Genomic DNA, 22,318 nt, shown 5'->3' with positions numbered 1-22,318 from the left:
AAGGATCTGGAGAAGGTCTGTATGGAGGAGTGGGCAAAAATCCCTGCCGCAGTGTGTGCAAACCTGGTCAAGAACTACAGGAAACGTATGATCTCTTTAATTGCAAACAAAGGTTTCTGTACCAAATATTAAGCTCTGCTTTTCTGATGTATCAAATACTTATGTCATGCAATAAAATGCAAATTAATTACTTAAAAATCATACAATGAGATTTTCTGGATTTTTGTTTTAGATTCCGTCTCTCACAGTTGAAGTGTACCTATGATAAAAATTACAGACCTCTACATGCTTTGTAAGTAGGAAAACCTGCAAAATCGGCAGTGTATCAAATACTTGTTCTCCCCACTGTACATGGAGTGGACAAAACATTAAGAACAACTGCTCTTTCCATGACGTAGACTGACCAGGTGAATTCAGGTGAAAGCTATGATCCCTTATTGATGTCACTTGTTAAATCCACTTCAATCAGTGTAGATGAAGGGGAGGAGACACGTTACCGAAGGACTTTTAGGCATTGAGACATGGGTTGTTGTGTATGTGTGCCATACAGATGGTGAACGGGCAAGACAAACGATTTAAGTGCCTTTGAACGGGTTACAGTATTAGATGCCAGGCGCACTGCTTTGAGTGTGTCAAGAACTACAACGCTGCTGGGTTTTTCATGCTCAACAGTTTCCCGTGTGTATCAAGAATGGTCCACCACCAAAAGGACATCCAGCCAACTTGACACAACTGTGGGAAGCATTGGAGTCAACATGGGCCTGTGCATCCCTGTGGAATGCTTTCGACACCTTGTAGAGTCCATGCCCCGACGAATTGAGGCTCTTCTGAGGGCAAAAGGGGGTGCAACTCAATATTAGGAAGGTGTTCCTACTTTTTTGTCCACTCAGTGTATGTATAGTGTATGTCTCTGTTGTACATTGGAAATGGAAAGTATTAACCCTTTGCACTCGTACCCAGAAACGGGTTGAAAATGGTAGATTTGGGCTCTAATAAGCACCTAAACTGGAACTTAGTGGCTGTACAGTGACGTGATATACATGAGGTCAGAGGTCAGGGTCTGCTTCACAGCTCTGTGGGGTTTGACTGACAGGTGTTCTAAACTTCAGCACCACGCGCAGCGACAAGCTACCCCGTCCCTCCCGCTAGTTAGGCAACTTTTGCAAACGTTTTGTCTTGGTGAGGGGAAACGCTGTAAATGAAGATGACTGGACGTATTTTGAAAGATGGAGCCCTTGAGGATTCTAATAAATGATGTCATACAAGCAGGCAGACACCTGTGGGTGTAAATGTGCACTTCGTCTCCAAATCAGTGAAACTCATGTCGTATACAGTGTCAGCGATGATCACGGTTTGTTGTTCAGTTACAAGATGACATGGCGTCAGACCCTGGGATGTCCTGAACACAATCAGCCTGTGTTTGTTTATTGTTCAGTTACAAGATGACATGGCGTCATACCCTGGGATGTCCTGAACACAATCAGCCTGTGTTTGTTTGTTGTTCAGTTACAAGATGACATGGCGTCATACCCTGGGATGTCCTGATCACAATCAGCCTGTGTTTGTTTGTTGTTCAGTTACAAGATGACATGGCGTCATACCCTGGGATGTCCTGATCACAATCAGCCTGTGTTTGTTTGTTGTTCAGTTACAAGATGACATGGCGTCATACCCTGGGATGTCCTGATCACAATCAGCCTTTGTTTGTTTGTTGTTCAGTTACAAGATGACATGGCGTCATACCCTGGGATGTCCTGAACACAATCAGCCTGTGTTTGTTTGTTGTTCAGTTACAAGATGACATGGCGTCATACCCTGGGATGTCCTGATCACAATCAGCCTGTGTTTGTTTATTGTGAAGGGAATATGGCGCGGCACACGCATCTAAATGCACTCCGGACTCCTTTCTATGGGCACCTAAATTACTATCTGTTTGCCTTGTGAAAGCCTGACACTGTAAGATCCTATTTTATAACTTAACTAGTCATGTTGCCAATGGAACAACCTGACCCAAATTAATTTTTATAATGGACTGTTTTTGATTGTGTGAACATCAACAGTAATTGCAGGTTTGTGTTCCAAACAAATCAACTACAAGTGTCTTTGATCAAGTTCCTCAACGGCACAGCTAGGGGAGCTCCAAACACCTTCTAGTTGAAACTGTTCACACTCTGGAGACGTGTGGCCACTTGGAGACTCCAGTTAGTCCTCACTGAAACCCTTGTAAAAAATAAAATAAAATCTTATGTTGCACCTACCCCATGTTTTCCAGGAATATTCTTATCATGTTACTGAAAGTATCCAGAGTGTTTTAGGTTTTCGTTGTCAACAAATGCAGCAAAAAGAACAGTAAATATAAAATGCACATAAAGTGAAGTGTTTAGATTCAGTCTTGTCAGGTGAACTGTTGTACTCACCTTCAGTCTAATCATTTCCCCATTATCTCCAAACGGTTCCCTTTCAATTGCTACAGGGGTTATGCATTTCATACTTATTCTTTATTCCATAAAGGCCAATTCCCACAGGTGTAACAGGTTAAAAACATTCTGTGTGACACTATGGTGTATGTGCTCTTGTTGAACTAGCCTGCTCTCTCCTACCCATCCCCCCCAGACTGAGCCCCCAGCTCTCCCAGGAGGTGATGCTGGATGAGGTGAGTGACGCTGTGCTGGTGGACATGCTGTGGGAGACCCAGATGTACCTCTACGAACAGAGGGAGAACATCCAACTCCTGGCACAGCAACTACTCAACGGCTACTGAGAGGAGAGGCAGAGGCAGGGATGGGAGCATGCTATGGGAATCCCAGATGTACCGCTATGAACAGAGGGACATCATACTACTACTGGCACAACAGGGGTTTGTTCATTACGCCGATTCTGTGGCAAAACGTTTCGTCAACAGAAGCAAATGGAACGAAACAGGGAGTGACCTACCAATTTGTTCAGTAAAAACTAATTTTCTATTGGGGTGTAATCATTGTGTAGATGAAAAATGTACTTGAAAAAGCTCAGAGCAAATGTCCATCACCTGATGGTTTGTCAGAGAGGTAGAGAGAGACACACAGAGAGGGGAAGAGGTAGATAGACACACAGAGAGAGAGAGGGAGATAAAAGAAGAGAGAGGGACGTTTATTCTCTTTGAATCTGTACTGGAGACTGAATGTCTGTCTGAGGGTTTCATTCTTCCTCACAGACGAATGAAGTCAAAGTCTAAAACCTGGGGAAAGGAAGAATCAGCTTTGCACAACAGTACTGAGACTGACAAATTATATAGAAATAAATTCAGAAACATTAAGACTGGGAAAAGATAAGAAACAGAGGATTACAGTTTGTACAATTGACCTCTTCTTGACATATCCTGACGTATTTATTTATTGAGCTAATCCAAATCCTTCAAATAATCAGATTTACATCCAATAAAACAAATGCAGCCACGTAAATGATGTGAATCACTGTTTTGCGTCATTATTACACCATACTACACCCATAATCCCTCCAACCGACATCCCCATTCAAGTTGATGATGCCTTAACGGAAGGGCTGGCGGCCATTCTGAACCTGTTCAATAAGAAACTCTTGTTTTCGTTGCAACATGTTCTGCTATGATTTGCTACGGTGTGCACTAATGAATACGACCCGGATCTATCTCTTGTAACTACCTTTGTCCTATCATATCTGCCTTCTTGCTGTCTTAACCTCTCGAATCATAATTATTTCAACTGGACGGACTGTATAAATACCACATTACTTGAATAAACGATCTCAATGGGTTGTGATACTATCTATCTGCACTATTTGTCTGTGTCTGATATGGCGCCCTGGCCAAAAGTATGTCTACCTAGTGAATAGGATGGTATTCAGACTGACTTTCAGTTTTTAACAGAACTTCACCACTTGTTTGTATTAATATCCTATGTACGGTTGTGTATTGGCTTTATTATTGATGATGAAGTGGATATATGAATAAAATAGTAACCTATGGAACTGAATAATTTATTTTTATTGTGTAATTACTATGCAATGAATTAGTTAAGGACCATTTTAACACGTCATTTCTAAGTAACAACTTGGTAAACACAGGGCTGTAAAATAAAAGGTATCTATCTCGGCTGCTAAACCTACAGGTCCTGTGATGTTTTTCTACATTTTGATGTATAGTTTTTAGTTTCGTCTTTACCTTATGCACAGGAAACGTGTCCTACAAGTGTATTTTTATTATTACCTTAATCTAATACTACATGTAGTGCTCCTAATACTACATGTAGTGCCCCGAGTGTGAGCCTAGCGACCTACGTCCCACCCAGTTGGAACAGGTGCTGTTTCCACCCTGCTCCATCCATCTATAATTCAGCTGACCCGGCCGTATCGGTGTCTCTTTCTCTTCTTCCCTCTGTACAATTGGCATATGATGCAGGGATGAAGAGGCTGATTAACGAGTGAGAGAAAGAGGGAGCGAGAGAAAGGAGCTATCACGATCACAACAGGTTGTTATTCGTGGCAGAAAGAACAAGGGAACAACAAGGCAGAACGAGGAGTGGGTTACTAGCCAAGGTGACTTTCACTATCAAAAGAAAAGAAGCCCGTAACGGAATACGCTGATTAGTACTTAGCTAGCCTACTACCAACTGTATTTGTTTTATTTCTTGAAACTTTCAACTAGTACTCTGGAGTTTAAAGATAGTTTATTCATTTATTTTTCCTAATTGTTGTTATACAGTTTTTGTCCTGTGGAAATCGAAGCGGTTACTATGTCGGGGGCGAACAGTGATCAGTTACATAGGTCTACATTGTCTGTTTACACGGTAAGTATATATTTTATGGTAGGCTAATACTATGGGGTTAGATTATTGAAATGTTGTAAATAGAGTATTGGCAGTAATCTATCCCCATCTTTCACACTCCAATAATACTCTAAATAAGGGTGTGTTGGGGGGTGTACAAAAACTTTTCGAAAAACATTTAACTGGGTGGATCAAGCACTGAATTCTGATTGGCTGACAGCCGTTGTATATCAGTCCATATACCACGGATATGACAACTTTTATTTGTACTGCTCTAATTACTTTGGTAACCAGTTTATAATAGCAGTAAGGCACCTCAGGGGGTTTGTAATATGTGCCCAATATACCACGGCTAAGGGCTGTATCCAGGCACTCCACATTGCGTTGAGCAAAGAACAGCCCTTAGCCGTGGTATATTGGCCATATACCACGCCCCTTCGGACCTTATTGCTTAAATATACAACCACTTGTAGGCCCTACTAAACACAAGGCATAGCATTTAGTTTTGGCCAATATTCAATGTTTGATTGTTCTGTGTTCTCTTCCATAGAACCTGATGGAACAGTTCAATCCAGGTCTACAGACGCTAGTTACATTAGGAAACAGCTATGTCAAGGCTTTCCAAGGTGTGTGTGTATGAGTGAGTGTGTGTGAAAGTTAATACATAAGTATGCATTTGTGTCATTGTGTGTGGGGGTCATCCCTCTGACAGTTCCCCAGACCTAGTTGGGCTAACATCATTGATGTCAGCATCCTTCCTCTGACTGATATAAACAGTACAAGGCATCTATCACAGGTCAGCTAGTTAGCAGGCAGTTGTAACATGGTAAAGACAGGCCTGTTGCCCATAGAGGTAGAAGATAGCAGGTAGATGTAACATGGTAAAGACAGGCCTGTTGCCCATAGAGGTAGAAGATAGCAGGTAGATGTAACATGGTAAAGACAGGCCTGTTGCCCATAGAGGTAGAATATAGCAGGTAGATGTAACATGGTAAAGACAGGCCTGTTGCCCATAGAGGTAGAAGATAGCAGGTAGATGTAACATGGTAAAGACAGGCCTGTTGCCCATAGAGGTAGAAGATAGCAGGTATATGTAACATGGTAAAGACAGGCCTGTTGCCCATAGAGGTAGAAGATAGCAGGTAGATGTAACATGGTAAAGACAGGCCTGTATCCCATAGAGGTAGAATATAGCAGGTAGATGTAACATGGTAAAGACAGGCCTGTTGCCCATAGAGGTAGAAGATAGCAGGTATATGTAACATGGTAAAGACAGGCCTGTATCCCATAGAGGTAGAAGATAGCAGGTAGATGTAACATGGTAAAGACAGGCCTGTTGCCCATAGAGGTAGAAGATAGCAGGTAGATGTAACATGGTAAAGACAGGCCTGTATCCCATAGAGGTAGAAGATAGCAGGTATATGTAATATGGTAAAGACAGGCCTGTATCCCATAGAGGTAGAATATAGCAGGTAGATGTAACATGGTAAAGACAGGCCTGTATCCCATAGAGGTAGAAGATAGCAGGTATATGTAACATGGTAAAGACAGGCCTGTTGCCCATAGAGGTAGAATATAGCAGGTAGATGTAACATGGTAAAGACAGGCCTGTTGCCCATAGAGGTAGAATATAGCAGGTAGATGTAACATGGTAAAGACAGGCCTGTATCCCATAGAGGTAGAATATAGCAGGTAGATGTAAAATGGTAAAGACAGGCCTGTATCCCATAGAGGTAGAATATAGCAGGTAGATGTAAAATGGTAAAGACAGGCCTGTATCCCATAGAGGTAAAATATAGCAGGTAGATGTAACATGGTAAAGACAGGCCTGTTGCCCATAGAGGTAGAATATAGCAGGTAGATGTAAAATGGTAAAGACAGGCCTGTATCCCATAGAGGTAAAATATAGCAGGTAGATGTAACATGGTAAAGACAGGCCTGTTGCCCATAGAGGTAGAAGATAGCAGGTATATGTAACATGGTAAAGACAGGCCTGTTGCCCATAGAGGTAGAAGATAGCAGGTAGATGTAACATGGTAAAGACAGGCCTGTTGCCCATAGAGGTAGAAGATAGCAGGTAGATGCAACATGGTAAAGACAGGCCTGTATCCCATAGAGGTAGAAAGAGGGCTCATCTTTGTATCTGTGCCATGATGGCTTCTGTGACTTTAAAATGGTGGAAGCCTTCATTGGCCATGTCCATGCTAAAACGGTTTCTATCCATCCAGAGTTCTCGTTCCACCTCTATGGATGTTACCTAACCATTGGGCTATTTATGGACCCAGTCTTACCTGTATCAGGAGTCCATCACCACAGGTGTTTTACTTATTGGGTCAATTGGTTGGGACAGTTAAGATATGATTACAAGGTTTGGTTTGTGTCATTATCGGGCTTGTGAGTTACTAGCTATAATGCTAACAGGTGTGTGTGTGTGTGTGTGTGTGTGTGTGTGTGCGCGTGCGCGTGCGTGTGCGCTGCAGCCTTGGCTGTTACCAGTGAGGCATACTTTAGTGCTGTAGCGAAGATGGGAGAACAGGCCCTTCACACACTCTCCTCTCGCTCACTTGGTAAGTGTGTGTGTATATCTGTCTACTGTACCATAGAACCAGCTATAATGGGCCAAACACAGACTGGGGCTATTTTAAAGGTAGACTCAGCGATATGACGTAGATGCAGAAAGTCAATAGCACAGTGGGTCAATTTCTGTAACAACTAAGAGCGTTGATGCACGAGGATCAACTTCTCCGCTGTTTTGGTGCCCTGGCTACCACTCTGTGAACAGTGTGATGCAAACCTGTGCACATTCGCAGATACTGTGCGCGACTGTGAGAGCGAAGTCTTGCGTATCGCTCATCTCAATATCTGGGGTGCTGCTCGTGACAACGTCATTTTGCTGAGTACCTTTATTGCAACCGCTGTGTCACATTTCAAAAAAGCACAGCATGCAATAATCTGAGTACAGCGCCCAGACAACAAAACGAGCCATACAGATATCCGCCATGTTGTGGATTCAACAAAGTCAGAAGTAGCATTATATATATTCACTTACCTTTGATGATCTTCATCAGAATGCACTCCCAGGAATCCCAGTTCCACAATAAATGTTTGATTTGTTCGATAAAGTCCATAATTTATGTGCAAATACCTCCTTTTTGTTTGCGCGTTTAGTACACAAATCCAAACTCACGATGCGTGGGCAGGTCCAGGCGAAAGTTCAGACGAAACGTCATATTACAGTTTGTAGAAACATGTCAAACTAAGTATAGAATCAATCTTTAGGATGTTTTTATCATAAATCTTCAATAATGTTCCAACCGGAGAATTCCTTTGTCTGTAGAAATGCAATGGAACACAGGTCGCTCTCATGCCACTCTGGCAGACCTCTGACTCATTCAGCTCCCATTCCCCCCTCCTTCACAGTAGAAGCATCAAACAAGGTTCTAAAGACTGTTGACATCTAGTGGAAGCCTTAGGAAGTGCAATATGACCCCATAGACACTGTATATTTGATAGGCAAATAATATGCATATATTAGCAACTGGGACTGAGTAGAAGGCAGTTTACTCTGGGCACCTTATTCATCCAAGCTACTCAATACTGCCCCCCAGTCCCAAAGAAGTTAACTTCCTTAGCGTCTTTGAGTAACTTTGAGGTTGTTGTGGCAGGCGGTGTGTTTTACGATACTGGGTGAGATGAGAGAGGTCTAGAGGTTGATTCAAACTGAGCTTGGCATGCTGTTTTTTTGGAAGGACAGTCTAGCTCCTATGGTGCCAATAAATGGCAATAAATAGCAATAAGAACAGAGTTTACTGAGAGGTAAGGATGGAATGATCACACACACACACACACACACACACACACACACACACACACACACACACACACACACACACACACACACACACACACACACACACACACACACACACACACACACACACACACACACACACACACACAGTAAGTAAGCCATTTGAGCTAATGAATTGAGTGCGGCTGAAAGACTGTCATCTATAATTCAAAGCAGCTACCTGATCCTCTCTTCATGGTCACACTGCTGCGCTGACCTTCTCACTTGGCTGACCTGCTGTAGCTACACTGTCATGCTCGCCTATCTCTGACGCACGGCCCCATTCGTTCCCCATGAGATGCTAATGTCACTGCTAATAAGGCTAGGTTGCTAGCTCTGACGCACGGCCCCATTCATTCCCTTTGAGATGCTATCATCATTTCTAATTGGTGATACTAATGTGTGTATGTGTGATCTACAGGAGATGTCCTGGTACAGCTATCTGATACGCAGAGAAGACTCACAGCTGAGATGGAGGGAGTGGTCAGTATCTGTTTTATCTATGTCTATATGTTCCTGATACTATTTAGTGTCTTTATACCACCTATTTATCTATGTTTATTTACAATATGTCCATGCCACTGTTTCCATCCACAGCCTGTGTGTGGACACTGCCATAGAGTGTAACATTTGTTTTTCTTCCCCATCAGGGTGTAACGTTGTAATTCTTCCTCTTCAGTTTCGATGGTTCCAGGTAGAAGTTTTACAGGCCATGGAGAAGAATGTCAAGTTGGATGAAGAGTACATTGACGTGAGTATCTGGCAAGAGTGTGTGTGTGTTTCTGCGTGTATGTACGTGTGTGTGTACTTTTACTAACACACACTCTTGTATCTCTTCCACAGGGCAGTCGCAGGGTGTATGAGCTGGAGGTGAGGAACCAGGCAGAAGCTCTGGAGAGACAGCTGAGAAGAGGAGCCTTCAGAGACTCACTGGTACGCACACACACACAACATCATGGACACTCTTACTGACACTTGTGGCTGCTTTGCCTGATGTATCGTCCTATATTTAATGTTTAATCCCAGCCCCCGCTCCCACAGGAGATATTTTGTCTTTTGGCAGGCCGTCATTGTAAATAAGAATTTGTTCTTAACTGACTTGCCTAGTTGAAACATAAAATAATAAAGACACACACCACACACACGCACGCACGCACGCACGCACGCACGCACGCACACACACACACACACACACACACACACACACACACACACACACACACACACACACACACACACCCTCCTTACAGTTAAATCAGACACTGTCCAACACAACCACATACCACACAGTAATGGTGTGTGTCTGTGTGTGTGTGTGGTGTGTGTGTGTTCTCTAGGAGCACAGTGAGTACATGCAGTACCTGAGACAGAGTCAACATGACATTATGAAGGAGGAGGAGAGGAGGTCAGTCTTTACCATTAGTAATACATTACCAACACAATAACTATTAGGACCATTAGTAATACATTACTAACACAATTACTATTAGGACCATTAGTAATACATTACTAACACAATTACTATTAGGACCATTAGTAATACATTACTAACACAATTACTATTAGGACCATTAGTAATACATTACTAACACAATTACTATTAGGACCATTAGTAATACATTACTAACACAATTACTATTAGGACCATTAGTAATACATTACTAACACAATTACTATTAGGACCATTAGTAATACATTACCAACACAATTCTATTAGAACTATTATTATGCTGATGAATATGATGACGGTTGTTATTATTAGGTATCGCTTCCTGGCAGAGAAACACTGCGGACTGACACAGTCACTGCTCTTCCTCATCAACAAGGTACACACACACACATGTTTATGTCAAAAACGGGGACGTCAGAAACCTTTACAAACCCACACACACAGGTAGTGTTCTGAAATGTCCCCATCCTCTCCCCCAGACAGGGGCTTCCCTACAGCAGAAGACTGATGGATGGAAGGAGAAAGTGAACGAGACACGAGGCTCCAGACCCCGTAGCCCCACCCACCCTGACCAGGAAGAACAGGTTAGAGACCCCATAGCCCCACCCACCCTGACCAGGAAGAACAGGTTAGAGACCCCGTAGCCCCACCCACCCTGACCAGGAAGAACAGGTTAGAGACCCCGTAGCCCCACCCACCCTGACCAGGAAGAACAGGTTAGAGACCCCGTAGCCCCACCCACCCTGACCAGGAAGAACAGGTTAGAGACCCCATAGCCCCACCCAACCTGACCAGGAAGAACAGGTTAGAGACCCCGTAGCCCCACCCACCCTGACCAGGAGGAACAGGTTAGAGACCGCGTAGCCCCACCCACCCTGACCAGGAGGAACAGGTTAGAGACCCCGTAGCCCCACCCACCCTGACCAGGAAGAACAGGTTAGAGACCCCATAGCCCCACCCACCCTGACCAGGAAGAACAGGTTAGAGACCCTGTAGCCCCACCCACCCTGACCAGGAGGAACAGGTTAGAGATCCCGTAGCCCCACCCACCCTGACCAGGGAGAACAGGTTAGAGACCGCGTAGCCCCACCCACCCTGACCAGGAGGAACAGGTTAGAGACCCCGTAGCCCCACCCACCCTGACCAGGAAGAACAGGTTAGAGACCCCATAGCCCCACCCACCCTGACCAGGAAGAACAGGTTAGAGACCCTGTAGCCCCACCCACCCTGACCAGGGAGAACAGGTTAGAGACCCCGTAGCCCCACCCACCCAGACCAGGAGGAACAGGTTAGAGACCCCCTAGCCCCACCCACCCTGACCAGGAAGAACAGGTTAGAGACCCCGTAGCCTCACCCACCCTGACCAGGAGGAACAGGTTAGAGACCCCGTAGCCCCACCCACCCTGACCAGGAGGAACAGGTTAGAGACCCCGTAGCCCCACCCACCCTGACCAGGAGGAACAGGTTAGAGACTCCGTAGCCTCACCCACCCTGACCAGGAAGAACAGGTTAGAGACCCCGTAGCCCCACCCACCCTGACCAGGAGGAACAGGTTAGAGACCCCGTAGCCCCACCAACCCTGACCAGGAAGAACAGGTTAGAGACCCCGTAGCCCCACCCACCCTGACCAGGAAGAACAGGTTAGAGACCCCGTAGCCCCACCCACCCTGACCAGGAAGAACAGGTTAGAGACAAGTATTCCACCCAACCAATCAACCTTCCCCCGTCTTCCTCTCTCCTCAGCTGTGTGGCTCAGTGAACTCTCTGCTGCAGACAGTAGATGAGGACAGAGACATGTCTTGGGCCAGGAGAGAACAGCAGGCCCTGGGGAGAGTGCCCTCTAGAGGTGGGATGACTACACTGCACCCCCAAAGAACAGGGTTATATTTAGTCAATCAGCTACACTACTCACATGTGTGGTGTTATTGTATTCATTTAGTGCATAGCAGGGAAATGTTTTGGTTGATACCGTGGGGATTTTTCATTGGATACACTTTTCTCCATCCGTCTCTCTTCTCCTTCTCCGTCCATATTTCTTCCCCATCATCCTCTCTACCCCCTTCCTCCCCAGCCCCGTCCCCCCTCCACAGCCGATCCCGCTCCTCCTCAGTGGGTGAGTCTCTGGGTCTGGGTGGGGGTAGGACCATGAGAGCCCTGGTGTCCCACCCGCCCTCCTCCAACCCCAAACTCCTACCCTTCACCCGGGGAGAGATGGTTACCGTGTTGGTCCAGGAGCCGAGGAATGGGTGGCTGTATGGAAGAACGGATAGCAGCCTACGGTAGGGGACAGTGGATAGCAGGCTATGGTAGGGGACAGTGGATAGCAGACTATGGTAGGGGACAGTGGATAGCAGACTATGGTAGGGGACAGTGGATAACAGACTATGGTAGGGGACAGTGGATAACAGACTATGGTAGGGGACAGTGGATAGCAGACTATGGTAGGGGACAGTGGATAACAGACTATGGTAGGGGACAGTAGATAACAGACTATGGTAGGGGACAGTGGATAACAGACTATGGTAGGGGACAGTAGATAACAGACTATGGTAGGGGACAGTGGATAACAGACTATGGTAGGGGACAGTGGATAACAGACTATGGTCGGGTCAGTAGATAACAGACTATGGTAGGGGACAGTAGATAACAGACTATGGTAGGGGACAGTGGATAACAGACTATGGTAGGGGACAGTAGATAACAGACTATGGTAGGGGACAGTGGATAACAGACTATGGTAGGGGACAGTGGATAACAGACTATGGTCGGGTCAGTAGATAACAGACTATGGTAGGGGACAGTAGATAACAGACTATGGTAGGGGACAGTGGATAACAGACTATGGTAGGGGACAGTAGATAACAGACTATGGTAGGAGACAGTGGATAACAGACTATGGTAGGGGACAGTGGATAACAGACTATGGTAGGGGACAGTGGATAACAGACTATGGTAAGGGACAGTGGATAACAGACTATGGTAAGGGACAGTAGATAACAGACTATGGTAGGAGACAGTGGATAACAGACTATGGTAGGGGACAGTGGATAACAGACTATGGTAGGGGACAGTGGATAACAGACTATGGTAAGGGACAGTGGATAACAGACTATGGTAGGGGACAGTGGATAACAGACTATGGTAAGGGACAGTGGATAACAGACTATGGCAGGGGACAGTGGATAACAGACTATGGTAGAGGACAGTGGATAGCAGACTATGGTAGGGGACAGTGGATAACAGACTATGGTAGGGGACAGTGGATAACCGACTATGGTAGGGGACAGTAGATAACAGACTATGGTAAGGGACAGTAGATAACAGACTATGGTAGGGGCCAGTGGTTAGCAGACTATGGTAGGGGACAGTGGATAACCGACTATGGTAGGGGACAGTAGATAACAGACTATGGTAAGGGACAGTGGATAACAGACTATGGTAGGGGACAGTGGATAACAGACTATGGTAGGGGACAGTGGATAACAGACTATGGTAGGGGACAGTGGATAACAGACTATGGTAGGGGACAGTGGATAGCAGACTATGGTAGGGGACAATGGATAACAGACTATGGTAAGGGACAGTGGATAACAGACTATGGTAGGGGACAGTGGATAACAGACTATGGTAGGGGACAGTGGATAACAGACTATGGTAGGGGACAGTAGATAACAGACTATGGTAGGGGACAGTGGATAACAGACTATGGTAGGGGACAGTGGATAACAGACTATGGTAGGGGACAGTAGATAACAGACTATGGTAGGGGACAGTGGATAACAGACTATGGTAGGGGACAGTGGATAGCAGACTATGGTAAGGGACAGTGGATAACAGACTATGGCAGGGGACAGTGGATAACAGACTATGGTAGGGGACAGTGGTTTGCAGACTATGGTAGGGGACAGTGGATAACAGACTATGGTAGGGGACAGTGGATAACAGACTATGGTAGGGGACAGTGGATAACAGACTATGGTAGGGGACAGTGGATAACATACTATGGTAGGGGACAGTGGATAACAGACTATGGTAGGGGACAGTGGATAACAGACTATGGTAGGGGACAGTGGATAACAGACTATGGTAGGGGACAGTAGATAACAGACTATGGTAGGGGACAGTGGATAACAGACTATGGTAGGGGACAGTGGATAACAGACTATGGTCGGGTCAGTATATAACAGACTATGGTAGGGGACAGTAGATAACAGACTATGGTAGGGGACAGTGGATAACATACTATGGTAGGGGACAGTGGATAACAGACTATGGTAGGGGACAGTGGATAATAGACTATGGTAGGGGACAGTGGATAACAGACTATGGTAGGGGACAGTGGATAACAGACTATGGTAGGGGACAGTGGATAACAGACTATGGTAGGGGACAGTGGATAACAGACTATGGTAGGGGACAGTGGATAGCAGACTATGGTAGGGGACAGTGGATAGCAGACTATGGTAGGGGACAGTGGATAACAGACTATGGTAGGGGACAGTGGATAACAGACTATGGTAGGGGACAGTGGATAACAGACTATGGTAAGGGACAGTGGATAACAGACTATGGTAGGGGACAGTGGATAACAGACTATGGTAGGGGACAGTGGATAACAGACTATGGTAGGGGACAGTGGATAACAGACTATGGTAGGGGACAGTGGATAACAGACTATGGTAGGGGACAGTGGATAACAGACTATGGTAAGGGACAGTGGATAACAGACTATGGTAAGGGACAGTGGATAACAGACTATGGTAGGGGACAGTGGTTAGCAGACTATGGTAGGGGACAGTGGATAACAGACTATGGTAGGGGACAGTGGATAACAGACTATGGCAGGGGACAGTGGATAACAGACTATGGTAGGGGACAGTGGATAGCAGACTATGGTAAGGGACAGTGGATAACAGCCTACGGTAGGGGACAGTGGATAACAGACTATGGTAGGGGACAGTGGATAACAGACTATGGTAGGGGACAGTGGATAGCAGACTATGGTAAGGGACAGTGGATAACAGACTATGGTAGGGGACAGTGGATAACAGACTATGGTAGGGGACAGTGGATAACAGACTATGGTAGGGGACAGTGGATAGCAGACTATGGTAAGGGACAGTGGATAACAGACTATGGCAGGGGACAGTGGATAACAGACTATGGTAGGGGACAGTGGATAACAGACTATGGTAGGAGACAGTGGATAACAGACTATGGCAGGGGACAGTGGATAACAGACTATGGTAGGGGACAGTGGATAGCAGACTATGGTAAGGGACAGTGGATAACAGACTATGGCAGGGGACAGTGGATAACATACTATGGTAGGGGACAGTGGATAACAGACTATGGTAGGGGACAGTGGACAAAAGACTATGGTAGGGGACAGTGGATAACAGACTATGGTAGGGGACAGTGGACAAAAGACTATGGTAGGGGACAGTGGATAACAGACTATGGTAGGGGACAGTGGATAACAGACTATGGTAGGGGACAGTGGATAACAGACTATGGTAGGGGACAGTGGATAGCAGACTATGGTAGGGGACAGTGGAGAGCAGCCTACGGTAGGGGACAGTGGATAACAGACTATGGCAGGGGACAGTGGATAACAGACTATGGTAGGGGACAGTGGATAACAGACTATGGTAAGGGTCAGTGGATAACAGCAAGGCCCATTATGATTCATTCCTTTGTTTTTCTGTTTGCTTGTTCCTTTATCCATCCATCCATCCATCATTTATTCCTATGTGGGTAGATGGCTGGCTGGGAAAACAGTGGACTTTATCTATGAACTTGCCTGTTCCAGTATTTAGGCCATTGTTGTGTTTGCTAATATTCCTCTGGTCTCTCTCTCTGTTGTTCCAACAGCCAGGGCTGGTTCCCAGCAGCTTATGTTGCTTCTATTGAGGAGTTCTCTAACCTCTTGGGGTCCAGGTATGTCAATCAATCAATCAATCAATCAATCAATCAATCAATCAATCAATCAATCAATCATTCAATGAATCAATATGATCATATCTGACATTTGACCCTCCAGTGGCACTTCCTTGAGGAGCCACAGCATGAACAACCTATTAGATCCCTCTGACACCTCCATGGACCAATCAGAAAAGGCCTACGGTGATGTCGCGCCCCCTGCCACACCCACTCGCAGGGCCTCCGTCGACTTCCGACCAATCTCTCCCCTCCCTGAGAGGATGGCGGAACCAGAGATTGTGACGAGAACAAATAGCCTGAAGGGCTATAGCGAGCTCCCGCCCCCTCCTCCTCCGCCCCCGCCACCCCCTCAGCCAACAACAGTGCTCCGGAGGGGGTCAGCTGACTTTCGACCAATCCAGCCTACTTTCCCGGAGAGGACAGCAGAGTCATTATCACCCCTTGGAGCTTCTGGAGAAAACCTACTCTTTCCCAGGTAGGAGGTGTGTGTGAGTGTGCGTCAGTGTGTGTCAGTGTTTGTGTGTGTGTGCCTGCTGTGATGTTTGTCATTAGTGTTGAGTGCTAGTTGTTTACATGTCACCTGATCTGTTGCAGGGGAACCAATCCCTTTGCGACAGTGAAGCTTAAACCAACAACCACCAATGACAGATCAGCACCCAGGACCCACTGACCAATCAGCAGAGATGTAGACGTCAAGAAAAGCTGACGTCCTTGAGTTTGACATTGCGTCTATTTTTAGAGAAATTATGTAGATCATCTAATCGTGTAAAAATATATATTTATTTGTACTATTATGCGATTTAAGAATAGCACTTTGTCACATTGTTTGTGTGTTTCGATAGATTTTCCAATGGTTTACTAATTGTTCGATCTAGGATGCTTTTATTGTGAAATAGATACTTTTATTTTGAAAATATCTAAATGAATCGTCTCATTTGTGCATTCCTTGTTCTACAGTATATTAGTGTCCCGTCTAGTTTATATTAAATCATTAAATAAGAATAAATGAATAGTCATTTTACTCAAGGTGTTTTATTTCTTATTATTTCTTCATTTGAATCATTTCTCTCTCTTCACCACTCTGCCTCTTTATTTATACATCTCATCACCAGACGAGAGAAGAAGGAATGGAGGGAGGGAGGAAAGGAGAGGGGGTACAAGTATGTGTGAGGTGGAAAAAATAAAGAGTGAGAGACACAGGTTGTATAGGGTTCAGTCCCCCAAAAATGGCACACTATTAAAAATAGCACCCTATTCCCTTTTGTCAGTAGTGCACTATAAAGGGAATAGGGTGCCATTTGGGTAAGGAGACATAGGGTACATAGACGGCTAGGGAGGAAAGGGAAGGTTTCTGGTACATTATATCTACAGTAAAGGTTTTCTTTTAAAATGAGACAGTCATGAGGTTTTCAAATCAAAACAGAACATATATACAATATGTTGGTACAGTAGAAAAACATACAAATAAATACAGAAGTGCTTGTTGGGTAGTCCCCACTCTACCTCCCCCTGGTGGACGTCTCTGTTTCGGTTAGAGAGACTGGGCCTGCGGTGTAGGGTGAAGTAGCCTTGACGCTGATCTTGGGTCAGTTGGCATTTATCCCCGACTAATGGTTAAGGTTAGGATTGGGGTAGGTGATCCTAGATCTGTGTCGAGGAGAAACTTCACCCTGGACTGGATTGTGCTTTTTGGGTGATGATGGGGGGGGGGGGGGGGGGCTTACAAGGGGGAGATTGCGTTTAAAACATGAATTCGCAGGGGAGGAGAAAGGGGGAGACGAGAGGTGCTCTTTACACCTCATGGACCAAGACTTCAAACTCTGGAAAAGAGAAGAGGAGGACAACATTAAGATCCTCTGGGAATGACTCAGCATTTCATTCCATTATCATCCTATCACCTCTCTCACCGTCGATGCCGATCTTTCCGTCTCCGTCCTTGTCGGCGGCATTAAGGAAGGCTTTGGTCTCGGCGTCGGTCAGGTCTCTGCCGTCCTCAGCGAAACTCTTCAGCACAAACCTGAGGTAGAAGAGAGTTCAAAGGTTAGGGGTCAAGATTAAGGAGCTGCGTGTGTGTGTGTGTCTGCTGTTCTCAGCAAAACCCTTCAGTACGAACCTGAGGTCAGAGATTTAGCGTGAAGAAAACATTTATTAAGCTAGGACTGCAAAATCCTGTTTCCTTTCCCCACGATTTCTAGGTTTTCCAGATACCATGTTTGGACGATTCCTGGATTTACTGCTTATTCCATCCTGACGCCAGGGATCTTCCAATCAGGATTTCTGGAACACCTCGGCATTTTGGAAAAGTTACCGGAATTTTGCAACCCTATATTGGGCATGCATTCTAAATGGTATGCTAGCTTGTAAATTGGAAAATAGCCACACATTCACATCTGATGGATGTGTGTGTGTGCACCTGTCCATGTGTGTCTTTGGTATGAGTCTATGTGCGTGTGTGTGTGCCTGTAGTGTAGGTGTGTGTGTGTGTGTCCGTCCGTCTACGTGTATCTCTCTTCCTCTTACTTGAGCTCCTCCTCCTCAATGAATCCACTCTGGTCAGCATCAATAGCCTGGAACACCTTCTTGACATTGTCAGGAGTCATGGCCTTCAGGCCCACCAGAGCAAAGAACTTCTTATGGTCGAAGGAACCCTCCGCTGGACACACAGGTACGCACATGCACACACACACACGGACAGGTCAGCACACAGATACACACGCACAGACAGGTACGCACACACACACATACACACACACAGGCGCAGGTATGCACACACACACGGACAGGTAAGCACACACACACAGACACACACACATGCACACACAGACAGGTATGCACACACACATACATACATACACAAACGCACAGGTACACACCCGGACAGGTCAGCACACACAAGCACATGGACAGGGAGGAGAGGGAGGGAGGAGACAGGAAGAGAAAATGGAGAGAGAGATATTATATTATTTCAAAGGGTTTGGTTTTCATCAGTGATAACGTGTGCTCACCTTTGACTGCATCAAGGGCCTTCTGAATATCGTCAGCTTTCAAAAAATCTTTCAAAGCGGCCATCTTGGTAACTGAGGGGAGAGAGAGAGAGGTTTATGAATATATAATATGGATAGCATAAATGAGGCGCTAGGACAAAGTGTTTGATACTGATACTGTTGCAAAGCTAACTAAAAAGCAGCATTCCCCAAGTGAGGATGGCTTTCACTTCAGCAGTAATAAATTAATGAACTTCTTTGAGGAAAAGATCATGATCATTAGAAAGCAAATTACGGAATCCTCTTTAAATCTGCGTATTCCTCCAAAGCTCAGTTGTCCTGAGTCTGCACAACTCTACCAGGACCTAGGATCAAGAGAGACACTTAAGTGTTTTAGTACTATATCTCTTGACACAATGATGAAAATAATCATGGCCTCTAAACCTTCAAGCTGCATACTGGATCCTATTCCAACTAAACTACTGAAAGAGCTGCTTCCTGTGCTTGGCCCTCCTATGTTGAACATAATAAACGGCTCTCTATCCACCGGATGTGTACCAAACTCACTAAAAGTGGCAGTAATAAAGCCTCTCTTGAAAAAGCCAAACCTTGACCCAGAAAATATAAAAAACTATCGGCCTATATCGAATCTTCCATTCCTCTCAAAAATGTTAGAAAAAGCTGTTGCGCAGCAACTCACTGCCTTCCTGAAGACAAACAATGTATACGAAATGCTTCAGTCTGGTTTTAGACCCCATCATAGCACTGAGACTGCACTTGTGAAGGTGGTAAATTACCTTTTAATGGCGTCAGACCGAGGCTCTGCATCTGTCCTCATGCTACTAGACCTTAGTGCTGCCTTTGATACCATCGATCACCACATTCTTTTGGAGAGACTGGAAACCCAAATTGGTCTACACGGACAAGTTCTGGCCTGGTTTAGATCTTATCTGTCGGAAAGATATCAGTTTGTCTCTGTGAATGGTTTGTCTTCTGACAAATCAACTGTACATTTCGGTGTTCCTCAAGGTTCTGTTTTAGGACCACTATTGTTTTCACTATATATTTTACCTCTTGGGGATGTCATTCGAAAACATAATGTTAACTTTCACTGCTATGCGGATGACACACAGCTGTACATTTCAATGAAACATGGTGAAGCCCCAAAATTGCCCTCGCTAGAAGCCTGTGTTTCAGAGATAAGGAAGTGGATGGCTGAAAACTTTCTACTTTTAAACTCGGACAAAACAGAGATGCTTTTTCTAGGTCCGAAGAAACAAAGAGATCTTCCGTTAAATCTGAAAATTAATCTTGATGGTTGTAAAGTCGTCTCAAATAAAACTGTGAAGGACCTCGGCGTTACTCTGGACCCCGATCTCTCTTTTGACGAACATATCAAGACTGTTTCAAGGACAGCTTTTTTTCCATCTACGTAACATTGCAAAAATCTGATTTTTTTTGTCCAAAAATGATGCAGAAAAATTAATCCATGCTTTTGTCACTTCTAGGTTAGACTACTGCAATGCTCTACTTTCCGGCTACCCGGATAAAGCACTAAATAAACTTCAGTTAGTGCTAAATACGGCTGCTAGAATCCTGACTAGAACCAAGAAATTTGATCATATTACTCCAGTGCTAGCTTCCCTACACTGGCTTCATGTTAAGGCAAGGACTGATTTCAAGGTTTTACTGTTAACCTATAAAGCGTTACATGGGCTTGCTCCTACCTATCTTTCCAAGTTGGTCCTGCCGTACATACCTACACGTACGCTACGGTCACAAGACGTAGGCCTCCTAATTGTCCCTAGAATTTCTAAGCAAACAGCTGGAGGCAGGGCTTTCTCCTATAGATCTCCATTTTTATGGAATGGTCTGCCTACCCATGTGAGAGACACAGACTCGGTCTCAACCTTTAAGTCTTTACTGAAGACTTATCTCTTCAGTAGGTCATATGATTGAGTGTAGTCTGGCCCAGGAGTGTGAAGGTGAACGGAAAGGCTCTGGAGCAACGAACCGCCCTTGCTGTCTGTGCCTGGCCGGTTCCCCTCTCTCCACTGGGATTCTCTGCCTCTAACCCTATTACAGGGGCTGAGTCACTGGCTTACTGGTGCTCTTTCATGCCGTCCCTAGGAGGGGTACGTCACTTGAGTGGGTTGAGTTACTGACATGATCTTCCTGTCTGGGTTGGCGTCCCCCCTTGGTTTGTGCTGTGGTGGAGATCTTTGTGGGCTATACTCGGCCTTGTCTCAGGATGGTAAGTTGGTGGTTGAAGATACCCCTCTAGTGGTGTGGGGGCTGTGCTTTGGCAAAGTGGGTGGGGTTATATCCTTCCTGTTTGGCCCTGTCCGGGTGTATCATCGGATGGGGACACAGTGTCTCCTGACCCCTCCTGTCTCAGCCTCCAGTATTTATGCTGCAATAGTTTATGTGTCGGGGGGCTAGGGTCAGTTGGTTATATCTGGAGTACTTCTCCTGTCTTATCCGGTGTCCTGTGTGAATTTAAGTATGCTCTCTCTAATTCTCTCCTTCTCTCTTTCTTTCTCTCTCTCGGAGGACCTGAGCCCTAGGACCATGCGTCAGGACTACCGGGCATGATGACTCCTTGCTGTCCCCAGTCCACCTGGCCTTGCTGCTGTTCCAGTTTCAACTGTTCTGCCTGCGGCTATGGAACCCTGACCTGTCCACCGGACGTGCTACCTGTCCCAGACCTGCTGTTTTCAACTCTCTAGAGACCGCAGGAGCGGTAGAGATACTCTTAATGATCGGCTATGAAAAGCCAACTGACATTTACTTCTGATTATTATTTGACCATGCTGGTCATTTATGAACATTTGAACATCTTGGCCATGTTCTGTTATAATCTCCACCCGGCACAGCCAGAAGAGGACTGGCCACCCCTCATAGCCTGGTTCCTTTCTAGGTTTCTTCCTAGGTTTTGGCCTATCTAGGGAGTTTTTCCTAGCCGCCGTGCTTCTACACCTGCATTGCTTGCTGTTTGGGGTTTTTGGCTGGGTTTCTGTACAGCACTTCGAGATATTAATTGATGTACGAAGGGCTATATAAAATAAACTTGATTTGATGATTTAGTGTCAATTACAAGGTTCTCTTGAGCCCTGAGACCTTGGCTGAGGAACAGGACAGACAGAGATACACAGACCCACTGTCTCTGGACTGTGGTGATGTAAAGCACCATGAATAGTGTCTGGCAGACAAAGTAAGGACAGTGGATGTAAGGACACACTGGAGAGGAGGGTGAGAGAAGAAGACAGGAGGAGAGAGGGAAGAAAAAGAGATGAGAGTAACAGCATCA

General features: G+C 45.4%; 3 protein-coding genes across 6 annotated transcripts in view; 2 read left to right on the top strand and 1 right to left on the bottom strand.

The window, feature by feature from the left end:
* pla2g6 (phospholipase A2, group VI (cytosolic, calcium-independent)) overlaps positions 1–3,984 on the top strand; it is a 31,442-nt gene extending 27,458 nt beyond the window's left edge. For all 3 annotated transcript variants that reach the window (XM_055910660.1, XM_055910658.1, XM_055910659.1), the window contains one exon: positions 2,614–3,984. In XM_055910660.1, coding sequence (XP_055766635.1) covers positions 2,614–2,761 — 148 coding nt within the window. In that variant the 3' untranslated portion in view covers positions 2,762–3,984. The remainder of the gene's footprint in view (positions 1–2,613) is intronic.
* Positions 3,985–4,276: 292 nt separating this feature from the next.
* On the top strand, positions 4,277–17,045 carry LOC129842210 (brain-specific angiogenesis inhibitor 1-associated protein 2-like protein 2). Its single transcript, XM_055910661.1, has 15 exons — positions 4,277–4,551; positions 4,718–4,802; positions 5,332–5,407; positions 7,262–7,348; positions 9,053–9,114; positions 9,311–9,382; positions 9,475–9,564; positions 9,969–10,036; positions 10,394–10,457; positions 10,561–10,665; positions 11,825–11,927; positions 12,153–12,360; positions 15,956–16,021; positions 16,125–16,499; positions 16,619–17,045. The coding sequence occupies exons 2-15, from the start codon at positions 4,749–4,751 to the stop codon at positions 16,692–16,694; spliced, it is 1,506 nt and encodes a 501-aa protein (XP_055766636.1). The 5' UTR covers positions 4,277–4,551; positions 4,718–4,748; the 3' UTR covers positions 16,695–17,045.
* LOC129842212 (parvalbumin alpha) overlaps positions 17,041–22,318 on the bottom strand; it is a 48,417-nt gene continuing 43,139 nt past the window's right edge. For both annotated transcript variants that reach the window (XM_055910665.1, XM_055910666.1), the window contains exons 2-5: positions 19,030–19,101; positions 18,545–18,677; positions 17,932–18,041; positions 17,041–17,844 (exon numbers count right to left, since the gene is read on the bottom strand). In XM_055910665.1, the coding sequence (XP_055766640.1) occupies positions 17,816–17,844; positions 17,932–18,041; positions 18,545–18,677; positions 19,030–19,093 (336 nt within the window). In that variant the 5' untranslated portion in view covers positions 19,094–19,101 and the 3' untranslated portion in view covers positions 17,041–17,815. The remainder of the gene's footprint in view (positions 17,845–17,931; positions 18,042–18,544; positions 18,678–19,029; positions 19,102–22,318) is intronic.

The sequence above is a fragment of the Salvelinus fontinalis genome, unplaced genomic scaffold (assembly GCF_029448725.1).
Source record: "Salvelinus fontinalis isolate EN_2023a unplaced genomic scaffold, ASM2944872v1 scaffold_0023, whole genome shotgun sequence".
NCBI lineage: Eukaryota > Metazoa > Chordata > Actinopteri > Salmoniformes > Salmonidae > Salvelinus > Salvelinus fontinalis.
This window is presented reverse-complemented; position numbering and strand designations above follow the sequence as displayed.